Here is a 23,140-nt window from a genome sequence, read left to right as displayed (position 1 = left end):
TAAACAACATGGGAGTTTGAGCTGTCTTCAGTATGCTTGACTGAGGAAATTAGTCTGTCTGTAGCTTAATACTCAGCAAGGGATGATAATTTCTTCCACTAAATGTTCTCATCTGATTTTCGCCTGCATCTCACAAATCCAGCAGGGCTGTAGGAAAGGCCTGCAATTGCTGCCAAAGGCTGCTGTGGTAAAGCTCAGTAAAAATCTCTATGGAAATTAGGTTAATTGAGCTTTAACCATCTTGAGTATCTCTTGTTTGGGCTTTCCTTGTATAGATTCCCACAAGAAATCCACATTGTTGTTGCACTAAAGAAATGTGTGTTCTATGAAAGATTAAATCACTGAGAAATGCAGTTTTGCTTTGCAGGCTGGCAGCCTCGATGGTTTCTTCTCTGTGGTGGTATCTTGTCATATTACGACTCTCGGGAAGATGCTTGGAAGGGTTGTAAAGGAAGCATCCAAATGGCCGTGTGTGAAATTCAAGGTAACTAAGGAACTTCAGAACCTGTTGCACAAAATTCTTCCAATAAATTTCTTACTCCGTTATGGTTCTTAAATATCATTTTTTGTGATCTGACATGTCTTGTATCATGATTTCTTCTCCTCCTTCCACTTCCATATCATAACATGAATATAACCTCTATTAAACTTTAAAATAATTAAATAAAGAACAAAGTATTCCAAGAACTATAAACATCTAGTATGATGGGTATGCTGCATGTTGGCATAACACTTTAATTTCTTTTGTGAGCCATGGTGTAGGGGCTCACAGGTCCAGCTAAATGTTCCCTGGCACAGATCTAAAACAAGACAATCCACTCTGACGGTGTAAATCGTAAACAAACTTCCGCACTTCAGCTCTTAATCCATTAGGAGTGAGCAGACTAGTGACAATAATTTTGAGGTATAAATATAGGGAGGAAAACTGAAAGATGGACAGGGATACAGACTTGTTGGAGAAGGTTGCCTCAGATCTGCCTTTCACAGCAGAGAGTGTTCCCTTTTACTGACCGTCCCGCACTAGTATAAATCACATCAATATGTGTCATACATGTTCTCCCCTCTTCCATTTTTTTCTCTCTCCCTCCCTTTGTTTCGCACTTCTTTCTCATTGTATTGTAGCCCTCATGGGTCCAGCTGGACATGACTGAGAGTTCAGCATTGCTCTTTTTTTCTTCCTTTTGTTATTAAAGTGGAAGGGATTCCTGTTTCATGGCATGGAACATTCCTTCCCCCAGAGGCTGACAAGTTAAACTCACTAGCCTGGGTCACAAAATGGCAAGTTGGAAAGTTTTTTGACTGTTGATAACTAGCTTTCAAATATTATTTGACCTCAAGTTTTCCCCATACATTTGCAAGAATCCCAGTATTTTTCTATTGCAAAGTTAGGATGGGTTGGCTGGGTGGGTGTGAGGGAAAGCATGCACCATACTGGAGGGTTTTGACTCAGAAACTGTAGGGTTTTAATTCAGTGACTTTAATCTGTGTTGCTCCTAGTTCACCATGCAGATAGTACTCGGATGGATCTGATTATTCCTGGAGAACAGTACTTCTACCTGAAAGCCAGAAGTGCAGCTGAGAGGCAAAAGTGGCTGATTGCACTTGGAACTGCCAAGGCCTGCCTGACAGACAGTAGGACGCAGAGAGAAAAAGGTAAGAACATTCTCTCAGAGCTGTGTCTATCTGGCATTTCTAGCCTTTCTGAACAATGCATTTTTTACTTGTTCTTTATCTCCTGTGACAGACTCAGACCAGTGGGGTACAGGAGTCTGGTAGAGGGCAAATATACTGATCACTCCCCGCGACCCCCCCCCCCCCCCGCCCCTCTGCCTACCCATGGGATTGCCTCCTGATGCTGCAAACGCTGCGCTGCTCTCTGAAGCAGCCGGCAGCACGCCCCTTTGGGCCGGGGGGAGGGGGAAGGAGGCAGAGGGCTCCGGCATTGCCTCCTTCCAGGCACCGCCCCCCACAGCTCCCATTGGCTGGAAACAGGGAACCGCAGCCAATGGGAGCTTCGTGGGAGGTACCTAGAAGAGCGGCAAGAGCCGCACAAGCAGGGAAGCCTGAGCCCGAGCCCCTCCCCCTCGGGCTGCAGGGACACGGTTTCAGCTGCTTAATGGAACGGAGCAGCACGGAGCCGGGGCCAAGGCAGGCAGGGAGCCTGCCCTGACCCCAGTGAGTGCCGCTGCCACCCCGGAGCTGCTCTAGGTAAGCGGCACCAGGCTGGAGCTCACACCCTGAACCCCTCCTGCACCCCCAACTCCCTGCCCTGAGCCCCCTGCCACATCCCACACCCCGCCTGCACCCCAACTCCCTGCCCTGAGCCCCCTGCCACATCCCGCACCCCAACTCCCTGCCCTGAGCCCCCTGCCACATCCCGCACCCCTCCTGCACCCCCAACTCCCTGCCCTGAGCCCCCTGCCACATCCCACACCTCAACTCCCTGCCCTGAGCCCCCTGCCACATCCTGCCCCCCCAACTCCCTGCCCTGAGCCCCCTGCCACATCCCGCACCCCTCCTGCACCCCAAACTCCCTGCCCGGAGCCCCCTGCCACATCCCACACCCCAACTCCCTGCCCTGAGCCCCTTGCACACCTCCTGCACCTCAACTCCCTGCCCTGAGCCCCCGCTGCACCCTGCACCCTTTCTGCACCCCCTGGGGGCAGCGTTGGGTTGGGGACTTCAGGGAAGGTATTGGAATGGGGCAGGGAAGTGGTGGGGCAGGCGCGGGGCCTAATTGGAAGGGGTGGAGTGGGGGCGGGGCCAGAGGCAGCGGGAGGGGGGGGGGTTCAGTGATGCGGCCCTCGGGCCAATGCACTAGTCCTCATGCGGCTCTCAGAGTCATCTGAGTTTGAGACCCCTGGGCTAGCTAATCAGGGCACCTGAGTTTGTGGTGTGCATGCGAGGAGCTAGGAGCAAGAGGCACAAGAAGCTGAGAGTGAGAAGACATATTGCTGGAAGACTGAGGAGTACAAGCGTTATCAGACACCAGGAGGAAGGTCCTGTGGTGAGAATAAGGAAGGTGTTTGGAGGAGGCCATGGGGAAGTAGCCCAGGGGTTTGTAGCTGTCGCGCAGCTGTACCAGGAGGCACTCTAGACAGCTGCAGTCCACAGGGCCCTGGGCTGGAACCCGGAGTAGAGGGCGGGCCCGGGTTCGCCCCAAACCTCCCAACTCCTGATCAGACACAGGAGGAACTGACCTGGACTGTGGCTTCTACCAGAGGGGAAGGTCTCTGGGCTGTTTCCCGACCCACATGGTGAATCTGTGAGGCGAGACAATCCGCCAATAAGCGCAGGACCCACCAAGGTAGAGGAGGAACTTTGTCACACTCCCCATTTTTTCTAGGAGTTTTGCAACTGAGGAATGATAAAATCTGTACTCGAGCTAAAGTGTCCAAACCTGGGCAGGAGGCTTTCAGCACCTCTGAAAATCAGGCCTCATCAGAGATGTAGGACCTTGACCCTAACTCTGACTTTGAACATTCTGATCTTGGTTTATTTTAAATTATGAAAAAACTAATTAATCCCCACAGCTACTTAAGCCTTCAAGGATCCTGTGACAGTTAAATAGGGAACACCCAGACTTCTCAAAGGAATGTCTTAAACACACATACACACACTTACTAGCACATGAGACTTAGGCTGTGTCTACACTGCCACTTTCAGCGCTAAAACGTTAGTCGTTCAGGGGTGTGGAAAAACACACCCCTGAGCGACAAAAGTTTTAGCGCTGAAAAGCACCAGTATAGACAGCATGTGGCTCCTGGCGATAAAGCTACCACCGCTTGTTCAGGGTGGTTATTTTTATCACCTGAAGAGCTGTGATGTGGGCAGTGTAGACATATCCTTACAGATCATGGGGAAAAACAACAATTCCCTTCCTCCGTGTCCTCACCGCTCCTGAGAGTCTTTTGGGTCTGAGATCTGCCCGTGTTCGGGCTAGGTGGAGATGCCCTTGTCTCCCTGCAGCAAGTCCCTCTTGCTGCTGGCAGTGGTCAGCCACTTCCACGCAGAAACCTTCCTGCTAATAAGCACAGTCTTGGTGAAGAGTCCCAGTGTGAGGCCCCATGCCCCAGACATCTGTGTTCTCCTGCTCAACACCCTTGTTGAACAGAGGGTGGGAAAGCAGACAAGAGTCATTAGCAAGTCAATAATCTGGCACCATCTGGGTGACTCTTCCTGTGTTAACTCTCCCCAAGGTGAGAAACTTTCCCTTCATCTCTGGCCTTGCTATGCATCGCATCAGACTATAGATACACCAATTCAAACTGGCTCTCAACACAAGTCACAAAGAGTCAGACACAAAATGCAGGGTCTACTCCACAATGCAAGTTTACAATAGTGAACTGTTAGCCAGTGCATATAGGTTACACACCCACGCATTAAAAGTATTATGCACACGGTGTTAATATAGTGTATATTAAATATAAGTGTTGGGCAATCATGTGAAATCTTGTTATGATTACTCTTACTCACTTGTAAGTATCCCACAATACCTTGTAACGGTATAACTCAGCATTTGGCATAAGGAAACTGTCAAAGGCAAGATATGTAAGTATTCTACCCTGGTACAGGTAAGGAGTGGCCCATTTAGTTCAGAATTCTGTGTTCAAAAACAAAATATAAGAGGGGAACACCATGCTACCAAAAAACCAAGGTAATTGGGGCCCAGTATTTTCATATTAGTCTTGGATGACGACATGCTTTTTATTTGTAAACAGGTCTAGTATAAATAGAGGTGGGTTTGGGGGCTTATTTTGGGAACACATCTTCTGCATAAGGTGAAAAGAACATGCTGTGAGAACCTGCTTCTCAGAAGGATTGGGGACGTATTATCTCTCTTTCCTGTACAAGACTGGTTTGTCTATAGACAATACATTGGTAATTTGGTCTCCTGAACATTTTTAATATTGAAACCCAAGTGTTGTCAAAATTAATTGGCTATACATTTTAATCAATAAAATGACACAAAGCAAGATGAAATTCACAAGTTGACACACTGTCACAAGGTGAAATACTCGGGGTGCATTCGCTGAACTTGAAATACTTTCAGCTAACAAAATTAACTTTTTTTAATTTGGGGATCATTAATAATCTATTTGGGGTTTTTTAAACTGGCTTTCAGGCATTCAGGTCCCTTAATTATGAATAATGAGATAGATGGGTGTTAAGATGAGCTGTCTTTGTCAAGCTCCCTTTTCCACCCTCCTGTAGTTTACAAACAAGGAGCTAAGACCCTCTGACAACTGTTATTTATATCTCAGATTATTTAGCAAACAGGCACATTATAGTATGTAGGGATTTAGTCCTTGAATAAAAAGGCTCATGAAGTCAGACATCTTGTGGTTGAGACTCTTTTCTTTCTCTTTTGTAGTAAGTTTGTGTGTTATAATTTAACAGCTCAGCTGGAACACTCTATTCCTGTTTGTGTTGGCAAATATCAAAAGGTGCATGTTTTTCAACTGTCATAAAGTGAACGTATGGGCAACCTAGTTCTAAGTCTTACATTTTCAGATTAATAGAGAATGTGGATGGGTTGGACTGCATTGAAATAGTACTAGTTATTTCCTCAACTTTCCAAAAACGTCTACTGCAAGACTGATGGGATGTGTCCAACTCTCTTCTTGTTTCATTTTTAGAGCTCACTGAAAACACCGAAGCCTTGAAAATCAAAATGTCAGAGCTTAGATTGTACTGTGACCTCCTTGTTCAGCAAGTGGATAAAACTAAGGAAGCTAGCATTTGTGGTGTATCAGAATCAGAGGTACAACTTTGTTTTCATACAGCCCTATCCCACTGGGTGCTGAGCACTCTGGACTTGTCCTGTGGATTGAACACCTCGCAGAATGAACCCATCATGACTTAAGGAAGGATGTTATCCAGTTTAATGTTGCACTGACTTTCCTGCTGAATGCACATAGGAGAAAAGTACCTAAGCAACAGACTTTAGTTTGCAATATGATATTATTTTTATTATGTATTGCTATCCATTATGCTGGCTAGTACTGAGGTCATATACAGTAACTATGATCATGATAGTAATGCCTCAAAAAAAAAATTATGGTTTCACTGATCTTGTGCATATAGTTCATGTTTCCAGGAATAAAGTGCACATACTTGATGAAGAGATGCTATGCAAGACATGTGTATAGCACCTGATCCTAATTAGACTGCAGTCCAGGACTGCTAAAATCCTCCTTCAGTCAGTTCTGTTCTTAGGCTGAATACGTAATGACTAAGAGATAATGTAGAGCCACAATGAAACTCAACTAAAGGAAGAAACTTGCTGACTGGCCCATGTGATGGCTTTCGGAGTTTTAACAACATTTGTTGGTTTCACATTAGAAAAGAAATACCAGTTCCAGAGGCATCTCTTATAAACTTTCCTAACAGAAGGAGCTCAGTTTGGGAATGGCCTTCTAAAGAAGAGGGTATGCTCCTTCTCAATGCGAGGGGTAGGGAGGTGGAAGGATTATATGTGAGAAGAACTTAGCCTCTCGGACAGGAGGTGTGGTTTTCCAAGTTGTACCCTCCTTCTGTGGTGCCTCCCAGAGGAATTTTATTCACAAGTTGCGGGGCTGGCAGATGACTGCATGAAGGGGAGTTATTGTGGTGTCCTAGCCAGCCAAGTAGAGACACTGGCTGACGTCTTGATGATGGATTTAACAAACTGTGGTGGTAGTAATGTTATTGTGCCTAATTTGGTCTTGTATAAAGGACTAGTAAGCAGTTGTTAGAACTGTTGTAACAAACACACATATAATGTTGTATTTACCCACTTCATAATTCAGTGTTGTGGGGAAAATGAGTCAATATTTTTAGTGTCCCTTTACCTGGCAATGGATTATTCAGAGCTGCAAGGGTTTAGCCTAATAGCAATCCGCTATCAATAACATGTTTCTATGTTGCATCTAATACACAAGGGTCAGGACAGATGTAACCCTTTGTCCAGAGTATGTTATATAGACAAAGTAGGGGTTTGGTGCCAGCATAGTACTTTGTTTTGCACCTTGTTCAATTGCAGTCACCTTTCTTTGGGTATAGGTACAATACATAAATAATCTTATCCTAGGCCACTTGAATTGTCAGCTTTTCATTCTCTTGCCATGGTGTCCTCTGGTCATGCCAACCTAATAGCAGAATGTCAGGTCCTGGACCAATACTTAATTCACCATGGCATGTGTTTACCATGTTTTAACTCTGGGCAAGTGGCATATAAATAGATGTTGCTGTTGAAATGCTGTGTTTTGAGATTGGTGTCAGTGGAGGCTGACAGCAACAGGAACATCTTCATGCAATCCCAATAGTGTTTGCTGTCATCGCTGTGATCAGATGGCCTCTTATGTTTAAAGCAACAGAGGGTCCTGTGGCACCTTTAAGACTAACAGAAGTATTGGGAGCATAAGCAGAGGGTGCCACAGGACCCTCTGTTGCTTTTTACAGATTCAGACTAACACGGCTACCCCTCTGATACTCTTATGTTTAGTTCTTTGATGATATTGAGCTTCTGATGATTAAGAAACACGACTGTTGGGATGATGGGTTTTGTAAACTTCAGTCTTTCCAAATTAGGTGTTGATGGCAAATAAAGTGTCTTGCCATCTGGTTATTTCACAGAATGGAATTGATATGGGAGCTCTGTTGAAATCAACATGTAACACTTTCCTGAAGACTCTTGAAGAATGTATGCAGATTGCAAATGTGGCCTTCTCTTCTGAATTATTACATCACACCCCATTGGGATCTCCCCACTTGGCTGTTCTCAAATCAAACAAGGTAATGTTGTGCAATCTCTGCTGTCAATCTCAACATCGAAAGTGTACTGCCTTTCCTGGAAAGTAGTAGCTGTGGTAGTAAGGAATGGGCGTTTTAGCCCAGGATCGAGATAGTAACCATCCACTGGTGACATCCTGGTGTGTCATATGGATTGCAAGTGATGCAGGACTCAACTGTACATTTAAGTCACCATTCACTTACTGTTAATAGCAGTTTAAACTCCTTGCTCAGTAATACTTGGGACCTGATCCAGCTGTGAATATCCATGGCCCAGAATATTGTGACTGTGTGCTAGCTGGAATGGAAGCCCCAAATAAATTTTAAAAATAATCCCAGTACCATGTCTGCAATTGTAAGCTCCCCAGAAGATGAAGAATTCATCTCACTGGTCTCACTATCACGGTCTCAAATTCCCTAAGCATATTTGTGAAGCTGGAGCAACTCTCCTGCTAACAACAGATTAGGATGAAGGGAGGAAGGCATACATGTTTTTTCATCTGGCGTATGTAGGGTTTTTTAATTTAAACATACTCAGGAAGAGGGTTTCATTTTCCTTTACCCAGCCTTTCACAATGGCCCCTCCGGTTCCCCAGCTCCCACAGGATTGCCATACTTAGTTTGTTTTGTTTGTGGAGGTAGGCAGTACGCTGCCTGGGGATTAGCCTCTCTTTTGATCTTTGCCCGGTAACCTTCGGAATAGATCGTTTACCTGAGAAGGCTCCGATATTTTCATGGTTCAAACCTCATTGCATATGTTCATATGGCCCCAGATCAGGGAAGTATGAAGCATAAGCTTAATTTTCCTCATTGACTTCCATTTGAGTTAATAAATGTAAAGTTTGAGGAGCACAAAATGCTGCTTTATTTTAAGGATACATTTTCTGTTTTTATAGGTAACCCCTCCCGTCTCCTCCAGTAGCACTACAACAGAAAGGTACAGTGACACTCTTTTCCCCCTGCCCCCCGCTCCCCAAGAACGGCATAATTTTTTTTGTTATGTCTGACTCTCCTATGTTTTTTTGAATGTATTGATGATATTGCAAATACCAGATACAAGCACAAACTCTATTGCTAAATGGATTTTCTTTCACTTCGCTCACACTTTTCCCTCTTGGCTACTTCTCTTACCATTATCCTTATTATGCCTTTCTGCTGCTGGTGGCTAGCCAACCATCTCACACTCTTTACTGCTCTCTTCCCCACCTCTGGTTTCTGCTCCCTGCATTGCCATTATGAGTGCTGCTGCAGAAAACAAAGGTATTAGGAGGCAGTGAATGAGCTGTCCATCGCAGCAGTGACCAATAATGCCACCAATGCCAGTATAATGTGCCACTGGAACATTTCTTTAAAATCTGGTCTGTCCCAACCACCTTCATCTGCACTGGTGACGTGCCCCTTTTCAGCCTCCAATGCAAAGCAAACATTTTCCCCAGGTCTCTGATGTATCTTTTAAGCCGAGTATTTAAAAAACAAGAGTTGTTAAAACATATTCTGTTTGCTGAAAAGGGTAATCTCTCTTCTGGGTTTTCTTAGTTTTAATAACAGTAGACTAATTCCAGTAAATATTTAATTCCTTTTTAGTATAAAATTTTTATTTTTGTTCTAACTGCGTGAACAGTTCCTTAAAGGCAACTCACTTCGTCTGAAAACTTTTTTACATGTTATTGTTACAAATAATACCTTAAATTACTATAACTGAGATTGGGAGGAGTTCTTTGTGCATTTGATGACTTGTTGTGTATAGTTTGTTTTCCCACTTGTATGGCCATTTTCACCTGTTGTTTATGTTTGGGCTGTTCACTCAGAAAACAATGGAGAAAAAGATATCTGGGGGGGGGGAATAGGAAAATATGACTAAAACTGTGGCAGCAGGACTGTTTCAGATACAATATCTGCCCCTTACCTTTTTTTTTTTTTTTTTTTAACCCAACTGGATTTCAAGTTGGCTGTGCCCCTCTTTTTTAATAAAGTATCTACTTTTTTCTCTCTCAAATATTCCATATTCTTGGTTTACGATTGTTTCAGTAAATATACACATTGGAAAAACATTTTTGGAGCCACATGGTTCTAATGTTTTTAGACAAACATTTTTCTCACAGCAATCTAGAACTGGCAACAATTTTGGATTTCAAGTCCCTCTTTTACATTGTTGTGTACAGTTTGGTAGGAAGAGACATGCCAAGCAAAGTGTTACATTTGCCCTTTAGTTTACATTTGTGTTTTTCCCCCCTCCTTCAGGCAGATGGAATTGAACAGTTGTGAAAATGGCTCCATAAAGGCAGAAACTAATCATTGTGAGCAAACATTGTTTAACACTCTGATACCCTCACATCTGAAATCTAATGAGGGAGACTGTGACGTTTCAGCTGAAAACCATGTTGAAAAGAAGTTGACAGGTAAACGTATGGAAAGAAATCTTATCCTGTACTTTTGAGCACAAACAGTCTTATAAGAGTGTCGGAGAATAACAGAGTTCTCACTTTTTGTTTGGGTACAGCAAGTCAGATACTTTATTTTCTCAAGCAACAGGTCTCTCAACAGGTAAACAATTACAGCAAGCATTTATAGCTTTTGTTACAGACAATAATGAGCAACAGCTGCATTTTGTTTATACATAGGTCATTCTGATACCTTGTTTTGCTCACTAATGTAGACTCTTAGTCTACATTCCATATTATCTACACAAGGTCGCAACAACTTTTCACACAGTTCTTTCCCACTCGCCTCACACATTCCTCGCTTCTACAAATCTCGCGTTATTAGGGTTACAGTTAGCCTGACTCTTGCTAACGAACTGTCATACATTGCATCCCCTTCCTGTCAGTTCTTTCTCTGCTTCCACAAGAGTGTGAGATATCTCACTTCCCAAGAGAGACGGAGTATGTCAGCACTTGTTACAAGATTACTGACGTTTTACTTTGATCTCTGTCCATTTCCCAGGGGTTGTCTTCCCAACACAATTCACACCCTTGTTGGTGGCCTTGGTAGAGAGACCAAGAACTGAAGAGGTACAGGACTAAACTGCTCTCTCACACTAGAGCTCATCTGGGTCACAATTGACAGAAACTGGCAATGCACTCAGGCAACACTTATAGATTCATAGATTCTAGGACTGGAAGGGACCTCGAGAGGTCATCGAGTCCAGTCCCCTGCCCGCATGGCAGGACCAAATACTGTCTAGACCATCCCTGATAGACATTTATCTAACCTACTCTTAAATATCTCCAGAGACGGAGATTCCACAACCTCCCTAGGCAATTTATTCCAGTGTTTAACCACCCTGACAGTTAGGAACTTTTTCCTAATGTCCAACCTAGACCTCCCTTGCTGCAGTTTAAGCCTATTGCTTCTTGTTCTATCCTTAGAGGCTAAGGTGAACAAGTTTTCTCCCTCCTCCTTATGACACCCTTTTAGATACCTGAAAACTGCTATCATGTCCCCTCTCAGTCTTCTCTTTTCCAAACTAAACAAACCCAATTCTTTCAGCCTTCCTTCATAGGTCATGTTCTCAAGACCTTTAATCATTCTTGTTGCTCTTCTCTGGACCCTTTCCAATTTCTCCACATCTTTCTTGAAATGCGGTGCCCAGAACTGGACGCAATACTCCAGCTGAGGCCTAACCAGAGCAGAGTAGAGCGGAAGAATGACTTCTCGTGTCTTGCTCACAACACACCTGTTAATATATCCCAGAATCATGTTTGCTTTTTTTGCAACAGCATCACACTGTTGACTCATATTTAGCTTGTGGTCCACTATAACCCCTAGATCCCTTTCTGCCGTACTCCTTCCTAGACAGTCTCTTCCCATTCTGTATGTGTGAAACTGATTTTTTCTTCCTAAGTGGAGCACTTTGCATTTGTCTTTGTTAAACTTCATCCTGTTTAACTCAGACCATTTGTCCAGATCATTTTGAATTATGACCCTGTCCTCCAAAGCAGTTGCAATCCCTCCCAATTTGGTATCATCCGCAAACTTAATAAGCGTACTTTCTATGCCAATATCTAAGTCGTTAATGAAGATATTGAACAGAGCCGGTCCCAAAACAGACCCCTGCGGAACCCCACTCATTATGCCTTTCCAGCAGGATTGGGAACCATTAATAACAACTCTCTGAGTACGGTTATCCAGCCAGTTATGCACCCACCTTATAGTAGCCCCATCTAAATTGTATTTGCCTAGATTATCGATAAGAATATCATGCGAGACCGTATCAAATGCCTTACTAAAGTCTAGGTATACCACATCCACAGCTTCTCCCTTATCCACAAGACTCGTTATCCTATCGAAGAAAGCTATCAGATTGGTTTGACATGATTTGTTCTTTACAAATCCATGCTGGCTACTCCCTATCACCTTACCACCTTCCAAGTGTTTGCAGATGATTTCCTTAATTACTTGCTCCATTATCTTCCCTTGCACTGCACATGCTCTGTGGACCAGGGGCTTCATTCCCAAAGGCCCTCCATCGGCACCCTTTTCAAATACTAAAGGCCAGATTATCAAGAGTGCATATGGGAGCTGTGTGTGCTTGTTTCTGAGCAGCTGGTCTTCAGTTCACTCATACGTGCACTGACATATCTTTCAAAAAGAAAACAAAAAAAACCCAAACTCCTCCCCCTTAAATTAAGAGGTTATTTGTTTTAGGAAAATTCCGCCACTATTCAGACAGCATTGTATTAAAGTACCCATTACTCTAGCTGGCATCTCTCCTAAATAGGCAAAGTTAAAACATTTTATTTATATTTTGATTTGGCATTCTTTCAGAAATTGCCTGATACTTATGCTAATGTGGTTATATCAAAACAATTCAGTATACGATGGAATCAGCCCTGAGACACTATGTTGGAGTGTTTGAGGTTTTATTATTATTATTTGTTGAGTAGACTAGGTCAGACTCAAACCACTTATGTTTCCCTTATTGTACATTATGCAGAACAGGCACTAGCAACCAGTGGTCTAGCAGAATTTGTGCACAAACATAAGAGGTATCAAGGTTCCTTTCAGCTTACCAAATTATGCTGTTCGTCACAAGTATTTAGCTCTCCCACTGGCTCTCCAGAATTTCCTTTGCCCTTGTTTTCCCCCGTTCAGTTTAGTTTGGTCTTGCATAGGCAGAAGAAATAAGTTGAAAAATCAGAAATGTAGTAATTGGAAAGGAAAACGACTACGGGTTCCTATTGTGAAGATGTTGTGCATCCTTGTTTGATGAGAGGTCTCCACTTCCCATGCTCTTCCCACCTGCTCTAAAACCAAGTCCACTTCCCCTTTTCCCTGGGTTTGGTTTTCATTTACTTAGAAATTAAGGGTAATACAATATACTTTCAGCCCAAACCTTTTCCCCAGTCTTGGCTGAACTTAGGGTTCCCTTGATCCTTTCTCCACCAAGCCACTCCCACAGCCCTTTCTATCCGGGTAAGGTAACAGGACACGTGTGAGTCAACATTTAATCCTTTTCCAGGAAGTTCAATACGGCTCTCACATAGGGTGTCTTAGGCAAACACTGCCATCATTTTGCACATTTTTAGTCTTAGTTGCATTTTTTTCCCTTCAATGGACAAAGGAAAAAGAAGAATAAAGTAAAAGTTGTGATGACATTTCACAAAGTGACATCTCTTCCATGGAGCTGGGGCTGTTCCAATTTGAGTAGCAAGAGTGGCCAGTATTGTGTAGTCCTGCTAGTGCCTGTAGAAAAGTGTGCATGCAAAGATCAATAGAGCCATTCATTCTGAATACCTTAGAAGACACCATTAAATTAATAAGGTGGATAACAAGAGAAGAACTAGTCAAAGAATATCATTCAAATTAGATAATTGGTATCATTCAGCAACTGAGGTTTCCTTTCTTTTTAAATGTAAGGTGATGAAGTTAAAGACGATGGAGGAAGCAAGATGCTGCCCATAGAGGGCAACAGTGCTAACGAATCGCTGCAGTTGGCAATGGATTCCATAAGTGGACCAGCTCCATCACATTGGGGAGAAGGAAAAGAAGAGGATTTCCCTACCTTCTTCAGTGTCATGAACAATAGGTAGCATAGCTCCTGCATGCGGTAGATGAACAGTTGCTGGTATATTGAGACTGTATGGTTAAAACCCTTAATCAACTGAGCATTTGATCCATGCAATGGCGAATTCACTTCAATAAATCCCAACGGAGATAATTTTGTAAATTGTACTGTTTGTAGTAAAGCTATAATACGTTTTGTAGTGCTGGGAGTTGGAACAAGGGAGTCTAATAGTTGAGTACTATGGTAAAAGGTCCATCACTTAAATACTACTTTTTGTGATTTTTATCCTCCCCCCTCCCTAACTCACCCCCACCATCCATGGGGTGATTCCTTTGCGAGAGTAACTGGCAGCAATAATTGTTGAACTTCTGAAAATTTGATTGTTGGTCAATTAATCACAAGCTGGAAAATTACTCTATTTAAAGTAACTATCTATCTCTGCTAACTTGACTGTGGTACGTCTCTAGGTTGAGAATTATTTTTCCTTGGTGTGATTAAGAGCCTGTTTCTGTACGGTCGAAATCACTGGGCTACATTCACCAATAGCAAAAGCTGGTACAGTGAAACTGATGTAAAAAGGATCTGGTTATCCTAGTGGCTCAGTGCATGTCTAGTTTGCCTTATTCAAATGAAGCGGGTGTTTAATACAGTTTCTCCATTGAAACTGTACAAAAGAGGCAGTAGTATAAAATAGAATTCTCTAATGCTTAAGAGATGTAGGAACAGGCTGAAACAATGATAATCAGTTCCCCACCCCCAAATTCAGAATCTGAGCTCAGGGCCCCATTGCACTGGGCATGGTACCTGCATGTAGTGAGAAGAGCTTACAGTCAAAATAGCCAAGACACACATTTTCTCCATTTTACAGGTGGGGAACTGAGGAGCAAAAGCACATGTGACTAAGATCACATGGGAAATTTGGGTTCAATCTCTGGCATGGTACCAGTCTCTTTGAGTTCCGGTCCAGTGCGTTAACCATAAGCTCATCCTTCTGTCCTCACCAAACAGGCATAATGTAAAATTTGCCTTTGTCAGTAAATGCGTCTGAATCAAAGATCTGATTCCAGCTTTTATACTTGTTTGTGAGCAAGCAAACGAGGCGTATCTTGTCTTTGTATATAAAACTCGTGATTTCCATTCAAACATTCGTGTCCCTTACAGAACAAAACTCAGTATGTAGTTCTTGTGAAATATTGATTGCAGTGTGACTGCCTTCCAAAAAAGCAAACCCTTCTTCCATTGTTTGTGGGTAAAGTATGACAGGAGTATTTAACGTTTTCTTTGTGTTTATACTGGAATCTCCAGGTTTAGTGACATTGAACTCCAGGAGGGTGACGGCATACCCACAGAGGAATTTCTGCAATCGTGTTACGCGATAGTGCCAGTTTTGGGTAAGTGGTTACTTACTTTCACTACAGTCAGTGTCTCTAGCAGCTATGCCATGAATCCTTTTTGATTGCTGCCTAATAAGAGAAATGGCTGAGGTGTGGCTCAGGCTCATTAAGATCATTCAGTTCTTTAATCCTATTTGAGGATAAGGATACTGACTTCCTTTATAAAGTGCTTTAAGATCTATGGATAAAACTTGCTATAAGAGCTAGGTCCTATTATTTTGGTGTCTTTGGCTCGTGTACAGAGTGGAGTTTTTGGCCCTGTAACAGAAGGAAGAAAAAGACATCTTTCTGTTTCTCCTTTTAACTATTCAGAAAAGCTTTTTGGTAGTAGGTGAAATAGATATTGCTGAGTCATGAGTACTAAGAAACTGCTTTAAAAATGTTGCCTTCTTTCTTCTAGACAAACTTGGACCAACAGTCTTTGCTCCTGTTAAAATGGATTTTGTAGGTAATATCAAGGTAATAGCCATTTCTAGCACTGACTTTTCAACAAAACAAAACTTAAGATATTCTACCTAAGACTAAACAGATGCTGAAACACCCAAACAAATAGTGTATAAATGTAGATACCTGTTTCCTTAAGTCAGGGTGCACAACCAAACTGATATCTAATGATACGAACAATAATCCCATACTCAATCTATTGAATATTTTAAAATCATAGAAATTAGATAGGCCTTTTCTTTAGCAAGTCCACTATTCCACACTCCAGACAATGCAGGATTGGCCCCCAGTATATGTACTTAATAAATAATAATAATTGCAATTTCTCCTCTTGTGATTTTAAATGATTCAAGGGGTGGGCTGCTATCACTTCTGTTGGAAAACTATTCAGCATTCTTATAGATCTCACCATTAGAATAGGGTTTTCCCCTGATAATTCAACGTAATTTTTTTACATTGCTTAGTTTCACCCCATTATTCCAAGTAATACATTCTTGTGCTACTCTAAAGAACTCCTTTCCCTTCTTGCCTCTTCCATCTTTTGGATGCAATAGGTGGCTTGTTCCATCTTTAATACCTGAGAGTTTAAAGATGTGTTTAAAACCATGAGGTAGGCAAAAATTGAGTTTACAATCTACTGATCTCTAGTACCCACACGGTATCCATTACCCAGCTGGCTTGCTGTTACAGTTATGACTGTATGTAGAAACACAGAGTGACATAGGATCTAATGCAATACAGTAACCCTTACAAAGGAAGTGTGTGGTGTGTTTGGAGCAGGTGGAGGTAGGTCAGGCATATGGAATATACAGGGGTGGGATTGGTATCTGGAGGTTTTGTAATATTTGCATAACGCTCCTATTGGTCAGATCAAAATGCAGAAAGGGACGTTACACTGTGCACTGTAAGTGCAGAATATTTTTTCAACACAGTCCAACTTTTGTGTGTAACCAGATTTTTTTAAACTCCGTTTGAGTGATGGCCTGGTATAAACCATTCAGCATGCTAGATTATAGTGGTTAATGAATATGATTTAAGTTGCTGTTTAGATTCTGTACTGATAGTGTTTTAAGTGAAGGCCTCACTAGCCACATCCGCTTTGTTAATGCTGTAAGCTGAAAAGAAACATTAGATTTCCTTCCTCAAACAGAAGCCAGAGAGTACATTGTGGGACCAGGTCCTCAGCTGATATAAATCAGCATAGCTCCTTTGAAATCAGTGCTGTTTTACACCAGCTGACGAGCTGCCTCTGAATCTGAACATTTACTTTTGGCTCCAAGCTTGAAAAGGTTTTGTGTGCTACTCGCAAGATGAAGTAAAAGAATATTTATCACTTAAAAGAAAACATTAAACACCTAATGGGGAACATAACTTATTTCAGGCTTCAAAGAAATACTTTTTAAAAATGGAAAATAAATAGCTTCCTCGCTTACCCAATGTGCCTGCTTCTCTTCTACCACAGCAGGAGGTGCTGCTGTAGCTACTAGCATTGAGCAAGTGCATAAAAAACATACAATTTAACAGAAAAGAATGCTGTAAAAACCAAAACGGACTGGGAAAGATAGTACTGAGAGTGGAAAGGCAACATATATCGCCAATATATACAAGAAGAGCCTGTTAAGACAGTCTGATTGCGTTGGCTTGTGTTTTTTACAAGGGTGGGTTATATGAAACAAGCTACATTTATAAAAAAATAAAACAAACATTCTGAGTCTCGTATAGAATCTGGTGCTCCAGCTGCCACTGTAGTAATACCTTAACCATGTTTTTCTTTTCCCTGAAGTGCTCAGAGCATGAACTTCCCTCTCTGAAAGTTGAGGTATTCATTTTTCCCGGGGAGAATGAACAGGACTCTCTTCATGGCCCGTCACTCCACTCCAGATTTAAAATGTCAGGGGGCTGTTGAACAAAGCAAGGCACTTTCCCCCTCAGATTTGGAGTCTACTACTCCATGTACGCTGCAAGGAATTAATCTGGGAACCGGAATTCCTTTTGTGTGTGAGAGGCCTGGTAAATAGCCCTTGTGAGCCAGAATGTTTTTGTTATTTAAAATGGAACCATGTAAAAGTATAAACTGTTGCCTTCTCTTCAGAAAATAAATCAGAAATATATAACCAACAGAGAAGAGTTCAACACTCTCCAGAAGATAGTGCTCCATGAAGTGAGTGCTGAGGTAGCACACGTTAGAAACTCTGCAACAGAGGCCCTTTTGTGGCTAAAAAGGTAACTGCCAAGTGTCAAATCTTCAGTTTAATTGTAGGTGTTAGGATGTTACCCAGATCCCTTCACCAATGTAGATCAGTCTCAGGAAGCAATTCTTGCTAGTTTCTTTGCACACCGGAGTAGTCCAAACACACTGCGTTCAAATTTAACATCCCAGTTATAGTCCCAGTATTTGGCATACCAATCACAAGGTCTAAATACCCTCTTTTTCCTAGAGAAATAACTGAATAGTCTTGTTGGGTAACTATTCCTGCCACGGCTCTGAGTCATCCAGAGGACTTAGACTACAGCACATAAACTCTGACTTGGAGCACAGCCTGTCTGGGGGGTTGGGGAGTGGTGACTGAAAGGGATTAGTAATGGATCCATCTCTTTACCCAGACGAAGAAAATGTCTAGTCAATATTGTGTTTGCTGTTACAAGTGAATAGGCCAAGAGACTTCACTTGTGTTTTCTCCAGGCATTTCCACCTAGGCAATGAGACAGGGACTCTGCTCACAGTGAGCAGCCTTTAGTAATGTCGCATTTTGGCCAAAATGGTTTAAAGTGTTATGTGAAACCAATGATTTTTTGTATACCTACGTAGTGATGTTACACACCCTTCCATTTCACTAAGCAATTTTTGTGGGGGCTGTCTGGTGATAAATATTTTGCTTTTTTGGGGGGGGGTTTCTTCCTGACAGAGGCTTAAAGTTTTTGAAGGGATTTTTGACAGAAGTTAAGAATGGAGAAAAGAATATTCAAACAGCTCTGAGTAAGTGCCAATTGCTTTATTGTTCTTACTTTTTTATTTATATAATTGAGCTTTTTCTCCATTATTTAGGGTCTGGGTGTTCTTCTCTTATTAATTTTAAAATTAGTGTTCCCTGTAGCTCACCTTTAAGAAATACCTTCTCTGAAAACTGGAATCTTGAGCCAAAAACCCTATTTACAGATAACTATGTACGAGGCGAGTCTTTATTTGGTGGGATTCCCCCCCCCCCCCCCAAATGTATGTTTACATGTAGTTAAAATGGGGGGGGGGAAACAACCCCAAATGTATCTTAAAGCAAGTTAAAACTTGTTAAGAAACTTTATGCTTATATAGGGCTTTTCTTTACTGAGCCTCTTGGCATCCCTGTGAGGTAGGCACAGTAACTGCTGTATCTGTTGTTTACATGGGAAAGCACAGTGCTTAAGATGTTAAACAGCTGGCTGTGGGAGCTGCTGAAAGTGCACAGAGCTGAAATGACAGTACTAGGCACGTAGTGTTTGCTCAGCCCCTGTGCAGAGGGTCTTCCCCACAGTATGGTGCAGTTGGCACAGTGCTCAGCAGCTTGCACTGAACGGAGTACTAGAGAGGAGGAGAACCGTGGGGGTGAGGCATGGGCAGAGCTAGGGCTAATCAGATAACAAAAATTGCACTTGCAAATAAATTGGTCTCCATTGACAGAGGATTTATTGGGTAACTTATTTGCCAAATTCTATTTGCCCATCTGTAGAAATGGTCGGATAATGAAGAAACGTACCGGTGAATAACTTCCTTCATTTGCAGAAAATTGTTAAAGCACTTTTCATGAAATAATGTCCAGCAAGTAATCCAAGCAGCTGTATCCAGGGTGGAGAATTCTCCCATGCCCTCCAGTGAGTGCAGAGAATGTGTGGGGCAGCCAGTATTAGGCCTTTTGGCTACTGCTACTGCCAGCCACAGGAATAGTGGCTAACTCGCATGGGCTTAAGAGCTCCCCTTGGACGAAATTGAGAGCAGGGGCAGATCTGAGCACTGGCTGTTTACACTGAAATGCTGTGTGGAGTTGTAAGAAAAAATCCTCTCTCACAGCCGGGTGGAAGTGAGCTGGAAGAAAATTTAAAAATACAGTTGGGAACTTATTTTTTCTTTTTCTTTCTTTTAAGACAACGCTTATGGCAAGACATTACGGCAGCATCATGGCTGGGTTGTGCGAGGGGTTTTTGCGGTAAGTGGCTAACATCTTAATTGCTGACTCAGCTAGTCGGAATCTTGGCTGCATTCACCTGTACAGTCTTATGCTATGGTTGATACCTGATAAAATGTACTGAAATGTAAGTACCGAAAGAATTAACGAGATGTTCACTTTGTCAGATCTCTGCCTCAGAGGCAAGGGTTAGGGCTATCATTTCATGTTTAATGTTTGATTTTTACGGAGAAATTTATTTTTCTTTTAGTTAAGAATTTTTGTCTATTTTAGATTTAGTCTGGAAATGTCTCTTGCCACACATCGTATAGGGTCTTTTCTAGGAAAATAAAAATAAAGTCAGAATATTTTAGAGTGCGTCATTAACGATTAACGATATCTTTTCCTAATATTTTAAAATGAATTTCTGGAAGTAGGTTCTGTTTCCTCAAGATGTTCTTACCTCCAGTGCATGAAACATTAGAGTAGAGTTGGAGGGAAGACTGAAACTTAATAGTTGTGAAAACAAGACCCACTTTACTCAAATAGAGTAACCGAAGAAACAGATTGTCCTACCGCCAAGCTAGCAGCGCCCCCTGGTGTCTGTTGTTATAAATTGTATTGGCAAGACTATGCAAAGTCCCAGCCAGATGTAAATACAATGCTTTTCATGATTGAAGGAGAAACAGCAAGATTTGGGGTAAAATTATTTAAAAAAAAAAGTATGGGACTTAGACTTCCAAGTTTCTGAGTTCTTGAAAATTAGACATAGGCTCCTTTTGAAAATGTACCCGTGTTGGTTATTTTAATGTTTTTAAAGTCTAAATAAAAATAATAATAAAAAATCACCACTTGTAGTCACAAAATATGCTGTATAGGCACTTTCTAAAAATCAGGCCTCTGTAAAGTGTCTCATAATGGGGATGCAAAAGTTGAAGCATCAAAAGTCACTTTCCAAGTTTGAGATTTTAAACTTCTATTCCTCTCCCAGTTAGCTTTAAGGGCAGCACCAACATATGAAGACTTTGTGGCGGCACTGTCTGTGAAGAAGTGTGATGATCAGGAAGAAGCTTTTTATGATGCAATGCAGAGAGACCTCAACATTTACTTGCCAGCCATGGAAAACCAGCTGAATATCTTGGACACTCTCTATGAAGTACATGGTTTGGAGTCGGATGAGGTGGTATAATCACCGTGACACAGTACCTCAAATCTTCAGGCACTGCATTTATTAACGAGCTTTTCTGAATGCCGTTTCTCTTCATTGTATCTTTCCTTAGCATGGGAGGTGGAGGAATCGGTGTGCGTGTGTATTTTTAATCCTTGTTTGTGTTTAAATGAAGAGGTGCTGTTTCTTTGAAGGCCGCAACTGTCTGCATGGTGAATACCTTTGGGCTAAATAATTCTTTTTTTTACATGAATGTAACAGAGCAGAATTAGGCCTTCTTGCTCCAGTGCATACTACTGGCACCACATGTGCGGAGGGGCAGCTTTGATGGGAGCACAGATACTGTGCTGATGTCGTCATTTTGCCCTCACCCTGTTCTGTGCCTGTCCAAGCTGTGATGCTAGTCTCCATTTCACTGGTCTTCTCTCCATCTGGGCAGCTCTAGCCCTGCCCCTCTGCTAGTGAGAGCTGTGCTGCACTGATAGCAGAAGAGGGGGCAGTAGAACTCTCTACCTTATTAACTGAGTAGTTAATCTGGTCCCATCTTGAGGTAAATTTGGGTTGCATCCTTGTGTTTTATACTGGTGACTTGATTTTACTTGCAGCCCTGTTTTAAAAAAATGTAAAGGCTGTTACTGCAAGTGTTGCCTTGATGGCCAGGGTCCCTGGGCCTCCCCTAAGAGTCAGCCCGTCACACTAGGCATGCTCTCCCTGTGCTTTCCTAGGTACTCTCCACCTCCTCACAGGTCCATGAAAACAGGATTGTCTCTTCCAGTGCTACTAGGCCCCTGTCCTGGAGCTGTTCTACCAAGAAGCTCCTCCTGCCTCATCCTGTGAGGGAATGTGTGTGTGTTTGTGTGCAAGAGAGAGAGACAGAAAAATAATCCTTTAAATTCACTGTGACACCAGCCTTGTTGCTAATATCCCAGCAGGGGGAGGCCTCTACATGGCAGAGGGAGAGAAGGTTGTCAAGATGCATCACCTTGATCTTGGTACTAGTATCTTGAGTGCTTCCTTTGCCCTTGTGTGGTTAACAAGGCTTTAGTGCTAAGTGCTGGAGCCATTGGGCCAGATCCGCAACTGATGTAAATTGGCAAAGCCCCATTGGTTCCACTGGAGCTGTGCCCATCTACAGTAGCTGAAGATCGGTCCTGTTGTATTTACCCTGGTAATAGACAGAATAAACGTTTCAAAAGCACCTAAGTATCATTGAAAGTCAATGGGACATAGACTCGTAAGTGTCTAAGTCACATAGGTGCTTTTGAAAAGTTTGCCTATAGCCTTCTTTTTAAAGGGCCTATTCAAAACCAAATCCCATAACTACTGCTGGGTATTTGTGTGGTTTAAACACAACCAGCAATCTAACAAGTTATATAAAAATGCTTCTAGATTAGCATTTGGAGGGGGTGTGGGTGTTGGTTTTGTTTTTTGCCAATGGGGGTTACAAAAGGCTGGGTTTGAAATGAATCAGTCCTAGGGGGGAAATATAGTTCTTCATAAAACCATCACACATTAGTGCAGTTCTAAGTATATAATCCAAAAGTGTCTAGGTTTGACAGCGAATTAAGGATAATGGGGATTTTTGCCATGCTTTCCTCCCACTGACACGAGTAAAAGTCCACTAGTATTGTTGGAGTCAAGAATTAATAGCTTTCCCTGTAGTTAGTCAGATGATTAGAAAGTGAAATTTGACCTCATGTAGAGGGCCAGCACAAGGTATTTGGACTATTTAGTCCCACTTCAGGGTTTAAGTAGATCTTTAGTGCATAGGACTTTTGCTGGCCTTCTGCATGGGGTGAATTTCACATTGTACATTAGAGAGAAGGGAGGAACACTTCAGAATGAAGGCCTTGGGAAAGTGGTGAGCCATTATAAATAGAGGAGAAAACAACTCTTCAGAGACATTTTGAAATTTTTGTTGCCATCTCGCAGGAGAAATGCTTTTGCTTAGATCCAGCAAATCAAGGATACCAAGAGGATTCTAGTGATGTGCAATGCACCCTGTGCCTGGATTCCTATAGAACAGGTTGTTTAAGCTTAATTCCATGGGTGAAGCACAGCTATATACTTAGCACTCAAACCATTCTATCCAGAGGACACTAAAAATTTTGAAGAAAGCACAAAACAGCTATAGGAAAAGACCAAAATCTTTAAACTTGGTGCCTGAGGGAGACACCAAAAGCAATAGATAAATAGTAATTGGCTTGATTTTTTTTTT

The 23,140-nt window shown here is 42.3% G+C and overlaps 1 protein-coding gene across 1 annotated transcript; it reads left to right on the top strand.

The window, feature by feature from the left end:
* Window positions 1-416: 416 nt before the first annotated feature.
* PLEKHA8 (pleckstrin homology domain containing A8) lies at window positions 417-20,959 on the top strand. Its single transcript, XM_065399198.1, has 13 exons — window positions 417-484; window positions 1,498-1,653; window positions 5,640-5,764; window positions 7,618-7,776; window positions 8,670-8,710; window positions 10,015-10,172; window positions 13,633-13,801; window positions 15,086-15,171; window positions 15,575-15,633; window positions 17,711-17,841; window positions 18,525-18,595; window positions 19,735-19,796; window positions 20,746-20,959. Exons 1-13 carry the CDS (start codon window positions 463-465, stop codon window positions 20,941-20,943), a joined length of 1,437 nt encoding a protein of 478 aa, XP_065255270.1. The 5' UTR covers window positions 417-462; the 3' UTR covers window positions 20,944-20,959.
* Window positions 20,960-23,140: the final 2,181 nt, after the last annotated feature.

Source organism: Emys orbicularis, chromosome 2 (genome assembly GCF_028017835.1).
Source record: "Emys orbicularis isolate rEmyOrb1 chromosome 2, rEmyOrb1.hap1, whole genome shotgun sequence".
Lineage (NCBI taxonomy): Eukaryota > Metazoa > Chordata > Testudines > Emydidae > Emys > Emys orbicularis.
Note: the sequence above shows the minus strand (reverse complement) of the source record. Positions and strands in the feature narration are given on the sequence as shown.

What these genes read in the sequence shown, in the direction of transcription:
- PLEKHA8 (XM_065399198.1), top strand. Translation starts at nt 463, where the DNA reads ATGGCCGTGTGTGAAATTCAAG. An exon ending in GGCCGTGTGTGAAATTCAAG is followed by an intron (nt 485 to 1,497) that starts GTAACTAAGGAA and finishes TGTTGCTCCTAG; the next exon opens with TTCACCATGCAGATAGTACT. An exon ending in TTGTGCGAGGGGTTTTTGCG is followed by an intron (nt 19,797 to 20,745) that starts GTAAGTGGCTAA and finishes TTCCTCTCCCAG; the next exon opens with TTAGCTTTAAGGGCAGCACC.